Source organism: Mesoplodon bidens (assembly GCF_964165515.1).
Source record: "Mesoplodon bidens genome assembly, chromosome: 4".
Taxonomy (NCBI): Eukaryota; Metazoa; Chordata; class Mammalia; order Artiodactyla; family Ziphiidae; genus Mesoplodon; species Mesoplodon bidens.
In genome coordinates, this window is record NC_138160.1 from 99523159 (window position 1) to 99544216 (window position 21058).

The 21058-nt window shown below is 34.2% G+C and overlaps 1 protein-coding gene across 5 annotated transcripts in view; it reads left to right on the top strand.

Moving 5' to 3' along the window:
- DMXL1 (Dmx like 1) overlaps window positions 1-17803 on the top strand; it is a 137460-nt gene extending 119657 nt beyond the window's left edge. For all 5 annotated transcript variants that reach the window (XM_081230455.1, XM_081230456.1, XM_081230457.1 and 2 more), the window contains 5 exons: window positions 2031-2123; window positions 4483-4574; window positions 9805-9857; window positions 12452-12669; window positions 14355-17803. In XM_081230455.1, the coding sequence (XP_081086581.1) occupies window positions 2031-2123; window positions 4483-4574; window positions 9805-9857; window positions 12452-12669; window positions 14355-14579 (681 nt within the window). In that variant the 3' untranslated portion in view covers window positions 14580-17803. The remainder of the gene's footprint in view (window positions 1-2030; window positions 2124-4482; window positions 4575-9804; window positions 9858-12451; window positions 12670-14354) is intronic.
- The last annotated feature ends 3255 nt before the right edge of the window (window positions 17804-21058 follow it).

Genomic DNA, 21058 nt, shown 5'->3' on the forward strand with positions numbered 1-21058 from the left:
AAATAACCCAAGAAGTAAATTGAGACTAGACCCAGGAAAATTTATAAAAGAAGTTTAAAAGATAGAAGAAGAAAAAAGGTGATGGAAGAGAAACATTATATTAAAAGGAATAATAAAATAAAAATTTCCCCAAAGCAAAACATGGAATTTTAGAAAAAGAAGCGCCTACCAAGTACTAAGCAGAAGTATTGAGAAACAGCACATGCCTAGACACAGCCTGATTATTTGATTTTTGGGTTTTTTAACTGAAGGATAAAGAGAACTTCTAGGAAGGAGTAGGGGTAAAAATGATTGCTTACAACCTCTCCACCCCCCTATCTAAAATTAATGGCATTGGCCTCCTCAAAAATAGAGGTTACAAATAGACAATAGAACAGTATGCACAGAATTCTGATGGATAAGGAATGGGGTCGATGTCTATCCAAACTGTCATTTAAATTTGGTGGCAAAATAAACACTTTTTTTTTTTTTTTGCGGTACGTGGGCCTCTTACTGTTGTGGCCTCTCCCGTTGCGGAGCACAGGCTCTGGACGCGCAGGCTCAATGGCCATGGCTCAAGGGCCCAGCCGCTCCGCGGCATGTGGGATCTTCCCGGACCGGGGCACGAACCCGTGTCCCCTGCATTGGCAGGCGGACTCTCAACCACTGCGCCACCAGGGAAGCCCTAAACACATTTTTAAGTATGCAGAGAATTAGCACATTCCATATACCCTTTCTGAAGAACATACCTAAACCTACTCCAGAAAACATAGGATAAACCACAGAAAGGATAAACGTCAGAAAAATATCTGTAACAAAAATAGTAAACAGTGGATTAATATTCCTATTATTAGTCCTATCAGTTTTGTAAGAAGACAATGAAAAAGAAGGCAAAGAATGTGAACAATTTATCAAAAAAACAAAACCCTATGCATGGCCAATAACCCTCACTAATAACTGAAGAAATGTACATTAAAATGAGACTTTATTTCTGTTAATCAACAAATATTATAATTTTGTAGTACGCAGTGTTGACTAATGTGTAAGAAAAATGGGTGTGTAAATTGATACTACCACTTAGGATTTAATTTTGGCTTCATCTACCAATTTTAAATGATGCCCTTTGACAGAGCTTTTTCTTTTCTAGATGTCTATCCTATATAAATACTCAGAGTTGTATATGCAAGAATGTTCAAAGCAGCACTTTTTATTATAGGAAAAATTGGAAATTCTATAAGGAAAAGCTTTAAAAAGTTACAATGCAACTATATAGTGTAATACTGCACAGCACAAGAATGAGGTAGATTTATACATACCAATGTGAAAAAATGGCTCTAATAAGTAAAAAATGTAACTGTAGAACTGTATATTATCATCATAATTTTTAAAAAGCTTTGTATCCTTGTATGTATGAATGTTTGAATATTCATAGAACAAATCTGAAAGGGAACACTATCAAATTGTTAATAGTTGTTATATCTGTAGATGGGAGAGGGCAGGAGTCCGAATTAGACATTTGTTTTATTTTAAGATCTGTATCATATACTCCCTTACTGTATTATTTTGTCATCTTTCCAGTCAAAATGCTCTGAGTTTCCATAGTGGAGTTCTTTTACTGTGATAAACTTTGTTTCATTTTCTGCTGTTGTTTACATGTTTTCCTTGTTGTATATCTCTGGAAGTCCTTACTTTGTCTTTTTTAAGATGAACAGTTTTTTATCTTATATATACTAAAACTTTGTCACATGGCTTAATGTGTAAATCCAGTATCCTATTTTTGGAGTACTTACAGAGAATATACAGACTATGCTGTCGGTTAGTATGATAAATTGAGTGTCTGATGTTAGTTTCCTTTATATCCACCCTGGAATTTTTTAAAGCAATAGCTAAATGTTTTTCTGGACTAGATCCATGCATAGGTGAAGTGAAAAGGCAAGCAACTTATCAGTGAAATGTTTAAGAGTTAAAATATGAGATTCACAGTGAGGGTAAGGGTAAATATGTGCTTTTTTATTTGTATTAAATACTTTTAAATATTTTTTTTCTCTAAGTTTGGAATAGTTGATGCTGATGGATACTTAAGTTTGTATCAAACAAACTGGAAATGTTGTCCAGTTACTGGAAGTATGCCTAAGCCATACCTGGTAAGCCAAGAATTCCTACCTTTAAAATTTTTTGAATTTTTATTTTAAAGAAACCAAGAATATATACTTGCAAGAAATATCAAAGCCAAAATATAAAATCTATCTAGTCCTGTGTATTCAATCACTTTACTATAAGTTTCTGTCCTTGTATTGTGTTGAAAATTACACTGTGAGGTATAAAAATCCTTAGTCTCTGGTAACTTGGAAAATAAACCTGTATGAAAGTACCTGGTTCTGATGGCAAGGGGAGATCAGGTTTGTGATTACTCAGAGGCAGGGGTGGAGAGGGGAAATTGGATGGAGGCAGTCAGAAGGTACAAACTTCCAGGTAAGAGGTAAGTAAGTACTGGGTATGTAATGTACAACATGATTAACATAATTAACACGGCTACATGTTATATATGGAAGTTGTTAAGAGAGTAAATTCTAAGCATTTTCAGAACAAGGAAAAATATTTTTTCTTTTTCTTTCATTTTATATCTATGCGAGGTGATGGATGTTACTAAACTTATTTCGTGATGTATGTAAGGCAGAACATTATGCTGTACTCCTTAAATTTATGCAGTGCTGCATGTCAATCATTTCTCAAAACTGAAAGGAAAAAAAAAATAAAAAAGTAAAAAAATCTCACCAGAAAATGTAAATAAATAATAAAGCTAGTGGATTAGTCACTTGATAAAGACCGAAGTAGTAAAATTAATTAAAAATGCAATGATTAGTCAAGGGGTAAATAAAATAAAAAGATGTAAAAAAAAAAAAAAAAAGAAACCTGTATAGAACCAACATGGTAACTCTGGAGACCCATGCAACCCATGAGTTACTCAAGCCCTTTTCTAGCCTCACTGAATGGCAGTGGCTATGATACCTAAAAAGAATGATCAACAGACCAGTGCATCTGGTTGTTTTTCTGCAGTTATTATCCCTTATGAACAAAGTAGAAAGGGTATCCTATAGCTGGTGCTATTTTCTTGCCCATCTCTTTAAAAAAAAAAGATACATCTCTATTCAGGACCACACAGGTTTAGTGAACCTTCCACAGCTTCATAGAACACTGAATTTATATTTGATGGATTCTTTAGTGAAGCCCTTTATAGGACTAAGCAATATCTATCAAGAAAGAAATTAAGAATATGGGTTAAAATTCCAGTAATTCATCCAAGGTTAAATGCTAGAATAAAGTACTGGTCTAAGTGAAAGCAAGCAAGGGAGTGTTGGTGAGGGTACCTTGAAAGAATATTTATTTTTCCTCATATTTTCATTCAGGCAGCAGATTAAATGTACAGGTGGGCCTTGAACAACACAGGGGTTAGGGACACTGGACACCTCACCCTCCCCAAGTTGAAAATCTGCATATAACTTTGCAGTCAGCCCTCCATATCCATGGTCCTGCATCCACAGATTCAACTAACTTTGGATCATGTAGTACTGTAGTATGTATTTATTGAAAAAAATCTGTGTGTCAGTGGACCCATGCAGTTCAAACCTGTGTTGTTCAAGGGTCAACTGTACAGGTTTATGTTTCTTAGGGGACTGCCTTTTTTTAAAACTTCTAAAAAGACAAATTGGATTAAAAACGAACATTATTTGCTTTGGGGGATTAAAGTAGATTTTGTTTTAAAGACATATCATCTAGCCCAGCTGCAGTGGTGGTTGGGGGCAATGGGGAAGTGACTCACAGGAGAACTTTTTCATATGATGATTTTGACATATTTTAAAATTTTATTTTTATTGAAGAGAAACATCTGAACAGACATAAATTGGAAGCCTTTATAACTGACTAAACCTCTCATAGTAGTTTGTTATTGTTTGATGGAATATTGAGAAACATTGTAAATTTTCTAATTTGTTGACTATTAGTAATATGTTTTTATTCACATATTTGAAAAAGTATTTGAAAGCTTAAATATTTCTGAAAATAAATAATTCAGTCTGAGATCATCTAAAATGCTAGTTGTTGTTTTCTAAGACAAAAATTTTCACAAGTATTCTAAGAAAAATATTTGAAATTAACCTTTTGTTTCCCTTTGAACTTCTGGTTGAACAAAAGCGGAGGTCATAAAAGGTCATAACGTATGCATCTTATTTAAATGGTTCAGGGAAAGGGGTGTGTGTGTGTGTGTGTGAAAAAGAAGAAGAGGCAAAACAAATGTGCCAGAATGGTAAACATTGGTGAATCGGGGTAAAGGGTATATGAGAGTTCTCTGTATTACTCTTGCAACTTTTCTAAAATCTGTGGGGGAAAGAACACAAGGATTTAAGTAAGCCACAAATTACATGATCGCTTTTTGATTAATACATCTACCTGCTTATAAAATTGTTTGTGACAGCAATAAACATGTGTTGTTTATAACCATTCCAGACTTGGCAGTGTCATAACAAAACAGCCAATGATTTTGTCTTCGTTAGTTCCTCCTCTCTGATAGCTACAGCTGGTCTTTCAACTGACAATAGGTAAGAGATTAATTATAACTGAAATTGAAGTCTGTGTATGTATAGCTAAGCTTTATTTTTTAATTGCTTAATGTCCTTATATCTCAATAATGTTGTAATTAAACCTTTAAATATTTTTATTTAAAGAGACTTGTTTCTTAGAGCTTTTTTAGTGTTTTAATTGTAAAGCTAAGGAAATTCTGGTGACATTAAAGACAAAATCCATTCCTTCTGGATTTTTAGTATTCTAATGTTAAGACTTTAGTGTAGGATAAAATAATTTAATTGTTGGTAGAGTTTTTCTCCATATTATTTGCTATGTGTTAAGAAAGCTTGAGGCCAAAAAAAAAAAAAGAGTATTATTTATTGGCCATGCTATTTAGTTAAACCCTCACCACAGCTTTATTATATCACATTATCAATGTTTTCACAGTAAGAACACAAGAAGCTGAGAAAGACATGTTAGTTGTATAATAACTAGTAAGTGACAACCTGTCCCCATCTCCCCAAATAACTTAAATATGCAAAAAAACAAATCTCCTCCCTCCATGTCCAGGCACACTTTTTACTTCCCTCCTACAGCTGAGTTCTGAGATTAAGGCCTTCTGAGGTTGCTGAGCTTTTGTGTTTGTCCTGAGGCCTCACTTTACACTCAAAGTGGGAATTTTAGGAATATGGAGTTTTCAGCCCATTTTTCATAGAAATTCTTATACACATTTGTGCCTCCTTTGTAACTCAGAATGGAGTAGAAGCTGCTCTCTTTTGTAGTAGGAATAAGTTTTCTTTGTACTCAAGAAAATTCGGTGTGTCCTGCTATTTATGTATGCAAGTCGAACTGTTAGATTAGAAAATCAGTGAATACAAAAGTGGTTTCCGTATTCAGACTTCATATAGTACTCCTTGTAATTACATGTTAATCTAAAGTTATTCAGTTTGGGAAGCTATTAGTTTTTTAATTTTTGTCTAAAAATTAATCATACATAAATATATTGGTTTCTTGTATTTGATGCTTTATAAATTTAAGAACTTTCTGTATGAGCAAGGTTCAAGCGAGCTATAATGAGACATACTGCTTTTTTTCATTGAAGTATACTTGATTTACAGCATTATATTAGTTACAGGTATACAGCATGGTGATTCACTATTTTTGCAGATTATACTTCATTATTGGTTATTACAAGATAATTGTTATAATTCCCTATGCTATACAGTATATCCTTGTTGCTTATCTATTTTATATATATTAGTTTTTATCTATTAATTCCATATTCCTAATATGTCACTCACCCATCTTCCCCTCTTTGGTAACCACAAGTTTGTTTTCTATATCTGTGAGTCTGTTTCTGTTTTGTATATACAGTCATTTGTCTTTGTTTTTAGATTCCACATGTAAGTTATATCATATAGTATTTGTCTTTTTCTGTCTGATTTATTTCACTTAGCATAATATTCTCTAGGTCCATCTATATTGCTGCAAATGGCAGTATTTCATTCTTTTTTATGGCTGAGTAGTATTTTATTTGTGTGTGTGTGTGTGTCACATCTTCTTAATTCAGTCATCTGTTGATGGGCACTTGGGTTGCTTCCATGTCTTGGCTATTGTAAATAGTGCTGCTGTGAACATTTGGATGCATGTATCTTTTTAAATTAGTATTTTCATTTTTTCCAGATACGTACCCAGGAGTAAAATTGCTGGATCATATGGTAGTTCTATTTTTAGTATTTTGAGGAACCTCCATACTGTTTTCCACAGTGGTTGCACCAATTTACATTTCCACCAGCAGTGTACAAGGGTTCCATTTTCTCTACACTGTCTCCAGCATTTATTGTTTGTAGATTTTTTGATGATGGCCATTCTGACTGGTGTGAGGTGATAACTCATTGTTGTTTTTATTTGCATTTCTCTAATAATGAGTGATGTTGAGAATCTTTTCATGTGCCTGTTAGACATCTGTATGTCTTCCTTGGGAAATTGTCTATTCAGATCTTCTGCCCATTTTTTTATTGAGTTTTTTTTTATATTGAGTTGTATGAACTGTATATATATTTTAAGTTTTAACCCCTTGTCAGTCATCATTTGCAAATATTTTCTCCCATTCAGTAGGCTGTCTTTTCGTTTTGTTGATGATTTCCTTTGCTGTGCAAAAGCTTTATGTTTAATTAGGTCCCATTTGTTTATTTCTGCTTTTATTTCTTTTGCCTTAGACTGATCTAAGAAAATATTGCTACAATTTATATCAAAGAGTGTATTGCCTGTGTTCTCTTCTAGGAGGTTTATGGTTTTCCATTCTTACATTTAGGTCTTTAAACCATTTTGAGTTTATTTTTGTATATGGTGAACAGGAATGTTCTAATCTCATTATTTTATATGTGGCTGTCCAGTTTTTCCACCACCACTTGTTGAAGAGACTGTCTTTTCTCCATTGTATATTCTTGCCATCTTTGTCATAGATTAATTGACCATAAATGCTTGGGTTTATTTCTGGGGTCTCTGTTCTGTTCCATTGATCTATGTGTCTGTTCTTGTGGCAGTACCACACTGTTTTGATTACTGTAGCTATGTAGTATAGTCTGAAGTCAGGGAGTGTGATTCTTCCAGCTCTATTCTTTTTTCTCAACATTGCTTTGGCAATTCAGGGTCTTTTGTGATTCCATGTGAGTTTTAGGATTATTTTGTTCTAATTCTGTGAAAAATGCCATGGGTATTTTGATGGCGATTGCATTAAATCTGTAGATTGCTTTGAGTAGTGTGGCCAATTTAACAATATTAATCTTCCAGTCCTAGAGCACAAGATATTTTTCCATTTCTTTGTATTATCTTCAGTTTCTTTGATCAGTGTTTTTTATATTTCAGAGTATAGGTCTTTCACCTCCTTGGTTAAGTTTATTCCTAGGTATTTATTCTTGTTGATGTGATCTTAAACAGGTTGTGTTTTACTTTCTTTTTGTCATATTTCATTATTAGTGTATAAGAATGCAGATTTTTTAATATTGATCTTGTATCCTGCCCCCTTGCTGAATTCATTTATTAGTTCTAAATTTGGGGGGTGAAGACTTTAGGGTTTTCTATCTAAAGTATCATGTAATCTGAAAATAGTGACAGTTTTACTTCTTTCCTTCCAATTTGCTTTTTTTTTAATTAAAAAAATTTTATTTATTTACTTTGGCTTCACCGGGTCTTAGTTGCAGCATGCGGGATCTTTAGTTGCAGCATGTGGACTTCTTAGTTGCAGCATGCAGACACTTAGTTGTGGCACGCAGACTCTTAGTTGTGGCATGCGGACTCTTAAGTTGCGGCATGCATGCAATATCTAGTTCCCTGACCAGAGATCAAATGCAGGCCCCCTGCATTGGGAACATGGAGTCTTACCCACTGGACTGGAAAGTCTTACCCACTGGAAGGAAAGTCCCCTTCTCTTCCAATTTGGATACCCTTTATTTCTTTTTCTTGTCTGATTGCTGTGGCTAGGGCTTCCAGTACCATGTTAAATAAAGTGGAGAGAGTGGACATCCTTGTCTTGTTTCTGAATTTAGGTGGCAGGCTTTCAGCTTTTCACTGTTGTATGATGTTGGCTGTGAATTTGTCTTAAATGGCCTTTATTATGTTGAGGAATGTTCTCTCTATACACACTTGGATGGAAGTTTTTATCATGAATGGACATCTCAGTAGACAGTTTTTCTGCATCTTTTGAGATGATCATGTGATTTTTATCTTTCCTTTTGTTAATGTGATGTATTACATTTATTGAGTTGCAAATGTTGAACTATCCTTGTGACCCCAGAATAAATCCAACTTGATCATGGTGTATGATGCTTTTTATGTATTGTTGGATTCGGTTTGCTAATATATTTTGTTGAGGATTTTTGTATCTGTAGTTATCAAAGATACTGGCCTGTAATTTTCTTTTTTTGTAGTGTCTTTGTCTGGTTTTGGTATCAGGGTAATGGTGGCCTTGTAGAATGAATTTGGGAGTGTTCCCTCCTCTTCAGTTTTTTTGGAATGGTTTAAGAAGGATAAGTGTTTGTTCTTCATATGTTTGGTAGAATTCCCCTGTCTGGTCCTGGACTTCTGTTTCCTGGCAGTTGGGTTTTTTGTTTTTTGTTTTTTTTTCCCTTACAGATTCATTTTCGTTTCTAGTGATCAGTGTGTTCAAACTTTCTGTTTCTTCTTGACTCATTCTTGGCAGGCTGTATGTTTCTAGAAACTTGTCCATTTCTTCTAGGTTGTCCAATTTGTTGGCATATAACTGTTAATAGTATTATAATTCTTTGTATCTCTTTGGTATTCGTTGTTATTTCTCCTCTTTCATTTCTTATTTTGTTTATTTGGGTCTTCTCTTTTCTTGATGTGCTGGATAAAGGTTTGTCAATTTTGTTTTCTTTTCAAAAAATCAGCTCTTGCTTTCATTGATTGTTTTTGTTGGCTTTTTTTAATCTCTATTTTATTTATTTCCTCTCTGATCTTAATTTTTTTCTTCCTTCTGCTGACTTTGGGCTTTGTTTGTTCTTTTTCTAATTCTTTTAGGTGGTAAGTGGTAGGTTGTGTTGTTTATTTGAGAAGGCCTGTAGTGCTATGAACTTCTCTCTTAGAATTGCTTTTGCTGCATCCCATAGATTTTGGGTTGTTGTGTTTGCATTTACATTTGTCTCAAGGTCTTTTTTGATTTCCTCTTTGATTTTGTCATTGACCCATTGGTTTTTTAGTAGCATGTTGTTTAGTCTCCACGTGTTTGGGTTTTTTTTCCTTTTTTTTTCTGGAGTTAATTTTTAGCTTCATACTATTGTGGTCAGAAAAAAATGCTTGATACAATTTCTATCCTCTTAAATTTGTTGAGGCTTTTTTTGTGACCTAGTATGTAATATATTCTGGAGAACATTCCATGTGTGCTTAAAAAGAATGTGCATTCTGCTGTTTTAGGGTGTAGTATTCTGTACATATCATTTAAGTTCAGCTGGTCTATTGTGTCACTTAACACCACTGTTACCTTACTTTCTTTCTGGATGATCTGTTCATTGATGTTAGGGGGTGTTAAAATCCCCTACTATTACTGTATTATTGTCTATTTCTCCCTTTATGTCTATTAGTATTTGCTTTATATATTTAGGTGCTCCTGTATTGGGTGCATATATGTTAACAAGTATAATCTTTCTGTATTGATACCTTTATCATTATATAATGTGAGACATTTATTTTTATTCTGTTGTTAACTTCTTATGTCATTCAATAAGTAATCTTTTTTTTTTTTTTCAGAAACATATGTTTGTGGGACACTCTTGTAGCACCTGCCAATAGTTTAGTCCATGGTAAGTTTTGAAAGCATTTTATAAATCACAAATTCATAAAGTAAAAGTGATTTTTAGGGCCTCCCTGGTGGCGCAGTGGTTGGGAGTCCGCCTGCCGATGCAGGGGATACGGGTTCGTGCCCCGGTCTGGGAGGATCCCATATGCCGCGGAGCGGCTGGGCCCGTGAGCCATGGCCGCTGGGCCTGCGCGTCCGGAGCCTGTGCTCCGCAACGGGAGAGGCCACAACAGTGAGAGGCCCGCATACCGCAAAAAGAAAAAAAAAAAAAAAAAGTGATTTTTAAATGGATTTTTTTTTAATGACACACTTAGTAGCCTGTGAGGTTTATTTTTGACCATGGTGGCAAAGTTTAAAAGCAGAAAAAATGCTATATATGTAATTAACTCTTCACTGTACTTTAATGAAGGACAGTGCAGCACAGATAATATAAAAATCATTTGTTTTTACTTTGAATCTGATAGCACAGGTCATCATTGCGAACATCAGTTACAGTATTATATCCCCTCACACCACTCTTACTTAACTTTGTACTTGAAATTCTAAATAAAGCAATAAGACAAGAAAAGGAAGTAAAAGTTATACATATTGGAAGGGAAGAAATAAAACTGTTTATGCACAGATTACATGATGGTGTAGAAAACCCCAAAGAATACAGAAAAAAAAAATGCTGGAACTGATGTGCAAGCACAGCAATGTCACAGGATACCAGGTCATTATACTAAAATTAGTTGCTTTCCTTTATCAACAATGAACAATTGGAATTTGAAATTTAAAAAAATATTACCATTTAAAATAGCACCCAAAATAATGAAATACTGAAGCATAAATCTAAATATGTATAGCATCTGTTGTGAAAAGCTACAAAAAAAGTAAAAGAAAAAAAGATCTAAATAAATGGAGAGATAGGCCATCATGTTCACAGATTGTAAAACTTGATATTGTTAGGATGTTACTTCCTCACAACTTTATAGATTCAGTGTAATTCTAATTAAACCCCCAGCAATCTGTTTTATATATATCAACAAACTGGTTCTAAAGTTTATGTAGAGAGGCAAGAGACCTAGAATAATGCATACTGAATAAAAACAAACTTGGAGAACTCACATTACCTGATTTCAGGACTCACTATAAAGCTACAGTAATCAAGCCATTGTGGTACTGGCTGAAGAATAGACACAGATTAGAGAGCCCAGAAATAGACCCACACATAAATAGTAGACTCATTGTTAATAATGGCACAAAGATAATTCAGTGGAGACAGATAGTCTTTCAACAAAAAGTGCTAATAACAATTGGGTGCTTATATGTGGAATAATGAACATAGGTACAAACCTTACCCCTTTCACAAAAATTTACTCAAAATGATTCATGTAAAACATGTAAAAACAAAACTGTAATACTTCTAGAAGGAAATATAGGAGAAAAGCTTGGTGACCTTGGGTTTGGTAATGAGATTTAGATACAACACCAAAAGCACAATCTATTAAAGAAATGATATATTCAAGATTTTTTAAAATTACCATTTTTCTCAGTACCTGAATAGCAAATAAGCATATAAAAGATGCTCAACATCAATAGTCATCAGGGAAATGCAAACTAAATTCACCATAATTTATCATACTACCCTGTGTACTGAAATGGCAAAAATTAAAGATTCTAGACTACTAAGTGTTGGTGAGGATATGGAGAAACTGGAACCCTCATGATTTGCTGATAAGAGTATAAAACAGTACAACTCCTTTGGAAAACTGTTTAGCAATTTCTTAGTAAAGTTAAACATGCACGTAGCATGACCCAGTAGTATATAGTTTTACATATATACCCAAGAAAAATGAAAACACATGTCCACAAATAGACTGGTATTAGGAATGTTCTTAGCAGCTTTATTTATAATAGCCAAAAACTGGAAACAACATAAATGTCCAACAGGATAACATGGTATATTTATGTAATAGAATACTATTCAGAATTAAAAAGCATGACCTACTGATACATGAGACCTACTGATACATGAGACAACATCTAAAATGTTATGTTAAAGAAAAGCAGGCACAAAAGAATATATACTATAAAATTCTATTTATGTGAAGTTCAAGAATTGGCAAAACCAATTGGATAGAAATCAGAATAGCGATTGCCTTTGAGGGAGAGGCATGAGGGAACTTTCTGGGATGATGCAAACGGCTGTGTTAAAAGCCGTATTTGGTACAGGGCTAATTTTGCCCCTCTATTGAGGCAGTACCCTTCTCAGTACTCTATACAATGCCTTGTGAATTATGAGGGTTTTTTCCCAGTATGGCTGGTGGAAATAGGAACCCAGATCAACTTGGGTTCCCCTTTCTTATTCCACGGCCAGAAAATACTCTATAGGCAATAAGCTGGGGCAGTTATGTTGGTCACCCAGTTTGTTTCCCATTTTGCAAAGATCATTCTTCATTGCTTAGTGACCGGTGTCTCAAACCATTGTTTCCTGTATATCATTTGATATTTTAATTGTTTTAGGTAGGATGGCAAATCTAATCTATCATTCTACCTTGGCCAAAAGCCAGAAGTCTGTTTCTTATACTATTAAATAGTTTTTACTTTTTTTTCCAGCTTTTACTTGTCATGATAGCGGAGCCACTGTTTTAGCATATGCTCCAAAACATCAGCTACTAATATCAGGTGGCAGAAAAGGCTATACATGTGTTTTTGACCTTCGGCAACGACAGCAGAGGCAGCTTTTCCAGAGCCATGATTCTCCTGTTAAAGCCATTGCTATTGATCCAACTGAAGAGTACTTTGTTACAGGATCTGCTGAAGGCAACATAAAGGTAAATACAGTAATGCCACAATATCTATTACAATATGAAAAGAAATCTTTAGAAACCTTAGATCTTTAATCATATTGATGACACCAGTCTCTTTAAATAATAGAAATATTAATTCCTTTGTAGTCAACAAGGTTAGTTGCTATTTAATAAGTCTTTTAATGAATGAAATAAAATATTTAACTTGAAAAATGCCTGTTTTTCAGTTGTTTTCAAATATGCTTAACTAATGCATGTGAAAGAACTGGATTTTCCATGGATATGAACATATTTCAGACATTAGAATTAGTCTTGACTCCATGTTCAGAGTTACTGAATTCAGTTTCAGGGGCTGTGAGATATACTGACATTTTCCCTTATCCCAAATTTCTCCCCATTTTGTCATTCATAGTATCAGCATCCAAACAACTCAGTGCCTGATTCAAGAATTCTGATGTACCTGGATAAGCTCTGCCTGTAACAGTCCTTCTCAAACTCCACTGTGTTTCAAACTTAGAAGTTTGAATGTTAAGCAGCTTGTTAAAAATGTTAAGCACCTTGTTAAAAATGCATCCCACTCCAGAAATACTGTTGCTAGGTCCTATCCCAAAAATACCCATTTGGTAAGTCCAAGGCTCAGGAATGTGCATTTTTGGAACACAGAAATAGTGGTTTTGATGGAAGGTTCTCTGGCTACACTCAGAAGGATCTGCAGGGATAAGACTAGTCCCTAAGTTACTCTAATGGTCAGCAACCCACTGGAGGAGTCTAGTTTCTTAGAATCCATTAATTTAAGTGGTACTGAGTACTTAGTACAGGTAAGTTGGACTCCTTTGTTAGAACTTCCATATTGTTTTCATAATTCTCAGCCAGAGAAATTGAAGAATTTCAAAAAGGTTTTTCTTAAATATATACACCAGCTTCCAAACAGAATTCTTTTTTTTTTCCAGTTTGAAGCTATTTTCTTATTTGAACTGCCCTCAGTTTAGAATAAGTCGTACTATGTTTTAGATTATTTAGATTAGTTTGTACTTTCATTCTGAGGTTTATTATTTAATTAAGTTATAAGATTTCATAGTATACCAGGTAGTATTCAGGACTTACAATTTAACAATCATGTCTAGAGTAATATGAATTAATGAATTTCTTAGGGAAAAGAAAGAAATTTTTTTTTAAAATGTGATGTCAAAACATCAGAAAGTTGTAATAATTTATGTTGCAGCTGGAATATAGTTTTGACTGGTCTGAAGGCCTGTAGGTGTTTGGTACTTTTCTCTTTCCAGTGGTTCTGATCCCTTGGTGGGTACTGTATATTATGGGGAAAGAATTACCCCACTATACAATTACACAACAGAAACTTCGCTGAGAGATAGGAAATCTTGATTGTAGTTCCTATAACATTACAAGTTTCTGTTGCATTGTACACTTAACCTCCTTGTACCTAAGTTTTCTCGTCTCCAACGAAGGGTTTAAAGTACCTCCTCTCTTACTGGATTGATTTTTGAAGAGTGTGATAATATCAAAGAGCTTTGGAAAATTGCAACACCATATACGGAATCAAAATGTTATGACTGTAAGCCTACACAGATTTTTCTCCATTTTTGTTTTAGAAATTCCTTATTTGTACAGGAAGACAGATGTGAATCTTTTGTTTGTATTTTTAAGGTAATCGTCAACCCCAATTTTTATTTTGTTCTTATATATTTCAGATTTGGAGTCTCTCTACCTTTAGTCTTCTCCACACTTTTATCAATGAACATGCTCGGCAATCCATTTTCAGAAATATTGGAACCGGAGTGATGCAAATTGAGACAGGGCCTGCAAATCACATTTTTTCATGTGGAGCCGATGGAACAATGAAAATGAGAATACTGCCGGATCAGTTTAGCCCATTAAATGAAGTGTTGAAAAATGATGTGAAATTTATGCTGTAACATTTTAACAATAAGATGTATAATTTATTACCTATTCCATGAAGTGGCCAACACATATGATGTACAGTGATCAGTCTCTATGCCACAAATAAGTTAATGCTTTCTTGTTTTCATATTTATTTTATGGAGCTTTGCCCTTGGTGCACTGATGCCTTAAAAATTAATAAGATCATTCAAAATTAGACTACATTGCCTAAAGTAGAATGTATAAGTAATGCTGTAATAATACATATTTATAGTATAGTGAGTATATCGTAGTGTTAAAGGAGTTTTGTTTTCTTGTTGTTGATAAATTCTTCTGCAGATATCTCTGCATGAATTTGTTTCACAGTAAAAATACCCTTTATGTAAAGGCAGTTGCACATCAGTCATCACTTAATTCACCACACTCTCACTGCCTTTTTCAAACTTACACATCTCACACTCCTCTCTTAATTAATGATAGATTGATATTTGGGTAAGAATCAAAAAATAATGAACATCTCCATTAACACTGTCTTTGGGACTTTAGTGACAGATGAGCCAAATGCCTCGTTATGTAAAGTTTTCATCAGTTTCCCCTCTGGAGCCCAAGTTGTGTGTGTGTGGTCGTGTATATATATGTAATGTATCTTATACATCTTATTTGAACTTTGTGTGTGTGTATGTATATATATGTGTGTGTGTGTGTGTGTGTATATATATATATATATATATGAAAACTACAAGTCTTTTCATTTGTTTTTGTGCCATAACAACTACTGCCACCAGAATAACAACTTTTTCTGCAACTGTTTTTTTCACCTTTTTTTTTTAATTTTTGAATTCCCATCCTAATTTTCAAATAAATTTCAGGAAAACTTCCAAGATTATTATTTTAAAGATTACATTGAGTCAGATAAGACTTAGCAGGCAATAATGATTCTGTGTTGGCATATATGAGATACTTAAGCTTATAAATGTGTCAAAGGATTTTTAGGCACCATACATTTTACTTAAATTTTATTTTCTTTCTTATTTTTTAGGTGCTTTTAGTCTCAAAGTTCTGAAAACCTTATAGCAGTGTTTTTAGAAACATGTGAAAACAGTCAAATTAAATAGATAGTATTTACAAATGTAAAATACCTGCCAGATCTACCATTAAAAGATAATAAACTAAGCCTTATATTTTATTATTTTTTGCCAAAATATATTATTTTATTATAAAATATGACCAAAATATTAAAAATGCACAATGCTTTTAACTTAAATGTGCTAACCCTATTTCTGTCTGTTTTGTGCTATACCTTTTCTGATTCAGAATTATAGAAAACTTGATAATACTTGATTTTAACCAAGAAGACTGGAGGCAGATGGGACTAAGTGTTTAAGGGACAATTATATACTACTTAGCTTAAATATATTTTAATAGGAATATTAATAGAACATTTTTATGTAACAAAATATGGAAAGCTATTATCTTGGAAACTAAAGAGTCAAATGAAGCAAAGAAATGAAGGGCTGGTAAAATGAATTTTGTAATATCCTCAGGATACTTTTAAAAGTATATTGTTAAAAGATTTTGTAAATTGTATTCATAATTTTAAATGTGTTGAGCAAGTTGCAGTGAAGACACTGTTATTATGTAGAGAGTTTATGTGCACATAATAACCTGTACCTATAAATTGTGCAATAACGATATGTGACTATTTTGCCGTGGAGAAATCTGTGACAACATTGCAAACAATACTATTGTTTGATGTAGTAAATATTAAGTTATTCCTTAGTAATTTCTTCATGAATCAAGATTCAAAAGGCTTTAAACACTTTCAGTGAGATAGAAAATGTATTATTATGCTTACTAGGAAAAAGACGTGGATGAAGAATTAAGCGTTTTAATTGAGGGTTTATGTGAATAATAAATTATGTAAGCCCATATGTATTTACATCCAGAGTCATAATATTTTAAATAAACAATCATGCAGTAACTGTTTTTTTAGCATGCTATTGTTTTAAGTAGTATTTATGCCACTTTAGTTGACTTGAGTGTATGTGACATTTTAAATTGGAGAACTTCTGTATTTGGTTAACGTAGGAAGAATTGCATAATTTTCCCAGATACTCTATTCTTCCTTTTCTATAGTCTTTAACTTAATGAATAAGCATTATTCAAAAAAGGTGAGAATAAAAGTAGTTGGAATGTATGTTTAAGTATAAAATGATATACATATATGTAAAATTTCATCCACACTAATGAAGTGGATACATCAAAATACATTTTTTAAATTGTGTGCTTTCTGATAATGAGGCTTTGTAATGATGGAAGAATTCACAACATTGTGAGTCTCATTTTCTAAAATGTAGGATTTTTCTTATGTAGAATCATGGGACAGTCAATTCCATCCTCCTTTCTTGCTCTCTCTGTCTTGCCCCAATTCATTTCTTCTCTTTAAAAAAATTTTTAAAAACCGTTGAGGAATTTCTCAAAATGGTCTCAACAAATTGGAACGAAATACAGAGATATACCTACTTAAAGAAAATCCTTATACAACCTTAGAGTTGTGATGATCTTTTTATAACAGTGTTGGAAACCCAGAGAGACATATTTACTAAACAAAGAGTTTAAATGTCATATTGCAAGAGACCACAGTCAAAAGAACAGGTAGACGAGAAGAAATATGTGTATAGGAATAGGAAAAATGTTAACGTCCCTAATACAAAGAGAATTTTAAAATGATAAGTAATGGAGAAATCACACAATTCACAGAACAGGACATGGAAAAGTCAGCAAGCACAAAGTATGTTCATCCTCACTAATAGTTAAAGGAATGCTTTAAAAAAAAATGTGTTACCACTGTTCACCATCAAATTAATATAAAGTCAAAACAGTGACATCAGTTTGGTGAAGATGCAAGGAAGTGGGCACAGTGAAACATTGCTGGCAGAACAAAACTACAAAGTTTACTACAAAGTTTGCTACAAAGTTATCTAGATACGTACTAAAATTGAAAAACTTACTTTCACTGAGCAATCTTTTGAGAGATTATCCTTTAAGATAAAAACACTTATGCATAAAAATATATGTATACGGATGTTTATTGAGACACCTGGTGGAGCAAGAAAACTGGAAATCTAAATGTTAATTAGTGGGTAAATTGTGGCATAAATTTTGGTACATCCATACAATGGAATATTCTCAATGGTAAAAGAATGTTAGATTTGTATCTGTTCATCTGAAAAGAGGTTGGTGAGATAAAATTTCGAAGTAAAAGGTGTTATATCCCTTATTGTTTCAGGTTTTTTCAATCTTTAGTTTTAGTATATATGTAGGAACATAGAAATATGTATGGAAGAATACATACAAAGCAAAACTTTAACATGGGAGAAGGGAAGAAGGAGGTAATACTTTTCTAAACTCCTTGAAACCCCACTTGGTAACATGATACCAGAAATGGTTGTGTATGTGTCGGTGAAGAAAAGTTGAATTTTCATACCAAAAAGGACAACGACTTTGGCAACTGCTCTGTTGAGTGAAGTGGTCTTGTGTCAGGAATATTCCTCTTTGAATTGTTGATGCTTAATTATTTTTGATGCTTAATATTACTTAAGTAGAAAGGTTAAGATGTTACCCTTCAGGGTACTTGGAAAAAGTTGAACATAGATTAGTTAAATGTACTTGTCAGCCTTAGAAATGTGTATGGCTTTTGCTACTGTTATTTTTAAAGCTAAATCTGTTTTGAGTTTTTTATGACTTCTTCCCCTTCTGCTTACTTGGTTGTCTCCTGTATGTCTGTGGCCTATAAGTCAGGGAGTTAATACAGAGTTGCAGTGTGACATTATTTCACAAGTCTCCTTGGAACAAGAAAAATTTCTTAATGTTCTCCCACTGCAAATACAGATAGGTGATAGAAACAATTTGGTGGTACAACCCATTTCTTTCCACAGTGAAAATGCCTTACTCCTGTATGCCCTTTGTAACAGAATCTAAGCAGTGCAGTGTATCAGCCCAGGATATGTGTTTTAAAAGTTTTAAAATCTATTCCTCCCACATGCAAAACACTCCTCCCAAAAAACTCCAGTGTTTTCATCCTATTACTGCATCAGGGTTAGGCTTTTGAACCCCAGGGTCCTGATGTCTAAATCAGGTTCAGGTGTATATGTGGCTCCTTAAATGAGGTTCCTTAAGTACAGTACTCAGTTTAAAGATCCATGAACTAATGAGGCAAGTTATGTGCCTCCCACATGTGAAACGTAACAGTGGTGAGACAGAGAGGGGATAGGTATCTCCCATTCTAAAAGAGGAAAAGTAAGTGACATGGTAGGTCCTTGTCCAGAGGGATTCTGGAATTTATCTGGGTACATGTCACCAGTTTCTTGAGTACTCCTGTTCCCTGCAAGTAATTCTCTACAGCTCTTGGCTCCACCTTCTGGGCTGCTTTTTTCTACCCTTAAGTTATTCTTTTTCCATAAAAGTGGCCCAGTGTTTTTAAGGGAAGTTTTCTCAGCCTGTTTTCCTGGATAGAGAAGTTAGAGCATTCAAAGACCTCTTTACATTTTGTACTGTCCTGTCCCCTATGGTTCAGTCTAGTAAAATTGCTTTTTAAAACGTTGTGGGTTTCTAAAAAAAAAAAAAAAAAAAGTGGGTTTCTTGTATATTAAATTATAATCCACTCATTAGACAAAAGCCACACCCGTATTTTATTTCTCTACCTTGGGCCCCCTGTGAGGTTGCTGTGGTATATACCACCTTAAGATTCTTAGAAATCTTAGTGTCTCACAAGAACGGTATACATGGTGCACCCAAAAATCTTTCTGAGATCTTAACAAAAGGACTTAACAACCATAACCTTGGCTGTGTCTTTATTCTGAGACCGTTTGCAATCCACCACAATATTGAATACATTTTTTAAAAATTCATGTGGCCATTTTTATGTAGAGGGAGACAGATGAACAGACCCATGTACACAGAGGGGAAGCACAGGTACATGGAAATAACTAGCACACCAACTCTTTACTCTGAAGGTTGATAATGAGAGGGAAAAAAGTGAGGCTATTGAAAGAGGACAGTGTGAAAGTCAGAACCCACTAGGGGAGGGTGCTGTGCTTCGAATATTCCAGGACTAAGGTGGGAGCCTTTTTTGTTTAAAATCAAATAATGCCTTGCCAATGTGGGCTAGCATTTCATGGGTGTAAGCATAGAAGAGAACTCTTGATAGAGCCAGGAATTTAGACCCATATGTATAGAAAAAGCCTTTCAGAGTAGAATTATGCAGCTAAGGACAAAAAAATAGACTGTAGTATTGGGGATAGGCTCAAGTAAGATTTGAGATGGTCAAAAAGGAGAAAACAGTTCAGGTGAGGAAGAACCCACATAGATGAAGAATCCAGTGGTGCAATCACAGAAAAATAAGGGTTCTGGGTAGGGGCATCACTATATTTTCTATAGAGGAATGGTTTAAGGGGTGAAAACCTGGAAATATGCAGAGAACTTGGTTTCATGTAGAGGGTGGCTGATGGAATTGGCTAAGACTGTGGATGAAGTTACCTTTAATGCAGGCGACAGTTCTAGCAAACTTTCTTTCTTAGGAAGAGATGTATTTTAGTAACATCATAGGTAAGTAATTCTGAATAAAAAAGTGAAAAATGCTCTATGATGAAGGTATAATCACTAGTGGTGTATAATAGTTAGGAGTAGGGGTTGAGGTATATGGAAGTAATAGGAAAAGATCACTGACCCCCAAATCTTGATTTTTGTTCTATCCCCGAGATTCTAGTTTGCATGACATTGAACAATTCTCCTACCCTACCCAGTATGCACCTTGACTTCTGTTAGGAAAAATGTACTCTTTACCATACCCATATTGTTACTCTAAGAACAAGATTACATGTTATGATAAATCTCTGAAAAGAAATGGGACTGGGAATAGAGTTGAAGCAGTAGACAATCAGATAGTGACCTTAGAGAATGGTGAAGTTATAGCCATGTTTTGAATCAGGAATGTTCACTGATATAGTCCCATGAAAATGTAGTTAAAGCACAAAGGCCACATAGATATTTCTGTGGGCTGTGTTTAAGGTGCACATCCTTGCTTCAGTGATTTTAGCACCAGAAAATGTTAGACCGTATCTTTCTTCTCTCTCCATGATGCCTGGAGTGCCCTTCTGCTGGGCAAGCTTGAGTTCATCCTTTTCGACTTGGTTGGATGGAACCTCCTTTGTGAAATCCTCTCCATTCCCCCAAGGAGTGTGAGTCACTTCCTTTCTTCTCCCAGAGTATTTATGCATAGATTTTTATTGTATGTTTCACAGTGCCATGTAGTTACTTCCTTACTCTCAAGAAGGGGGCTGACACTGAGTAAGCAGAGAAGAGGCTTGAAGCAAAAGAAGAGTACAAGAGGAAGCTGGGTGAGAAGATTTTTTTGACTTTAAGCTGTCTGATGTTAGTTCCTATACCTTCGACTGGGCAGAAGTAAAAATAGAAGGTATGCACAGAGGTATTTTTGGCATGCAGCTCTCGTTAT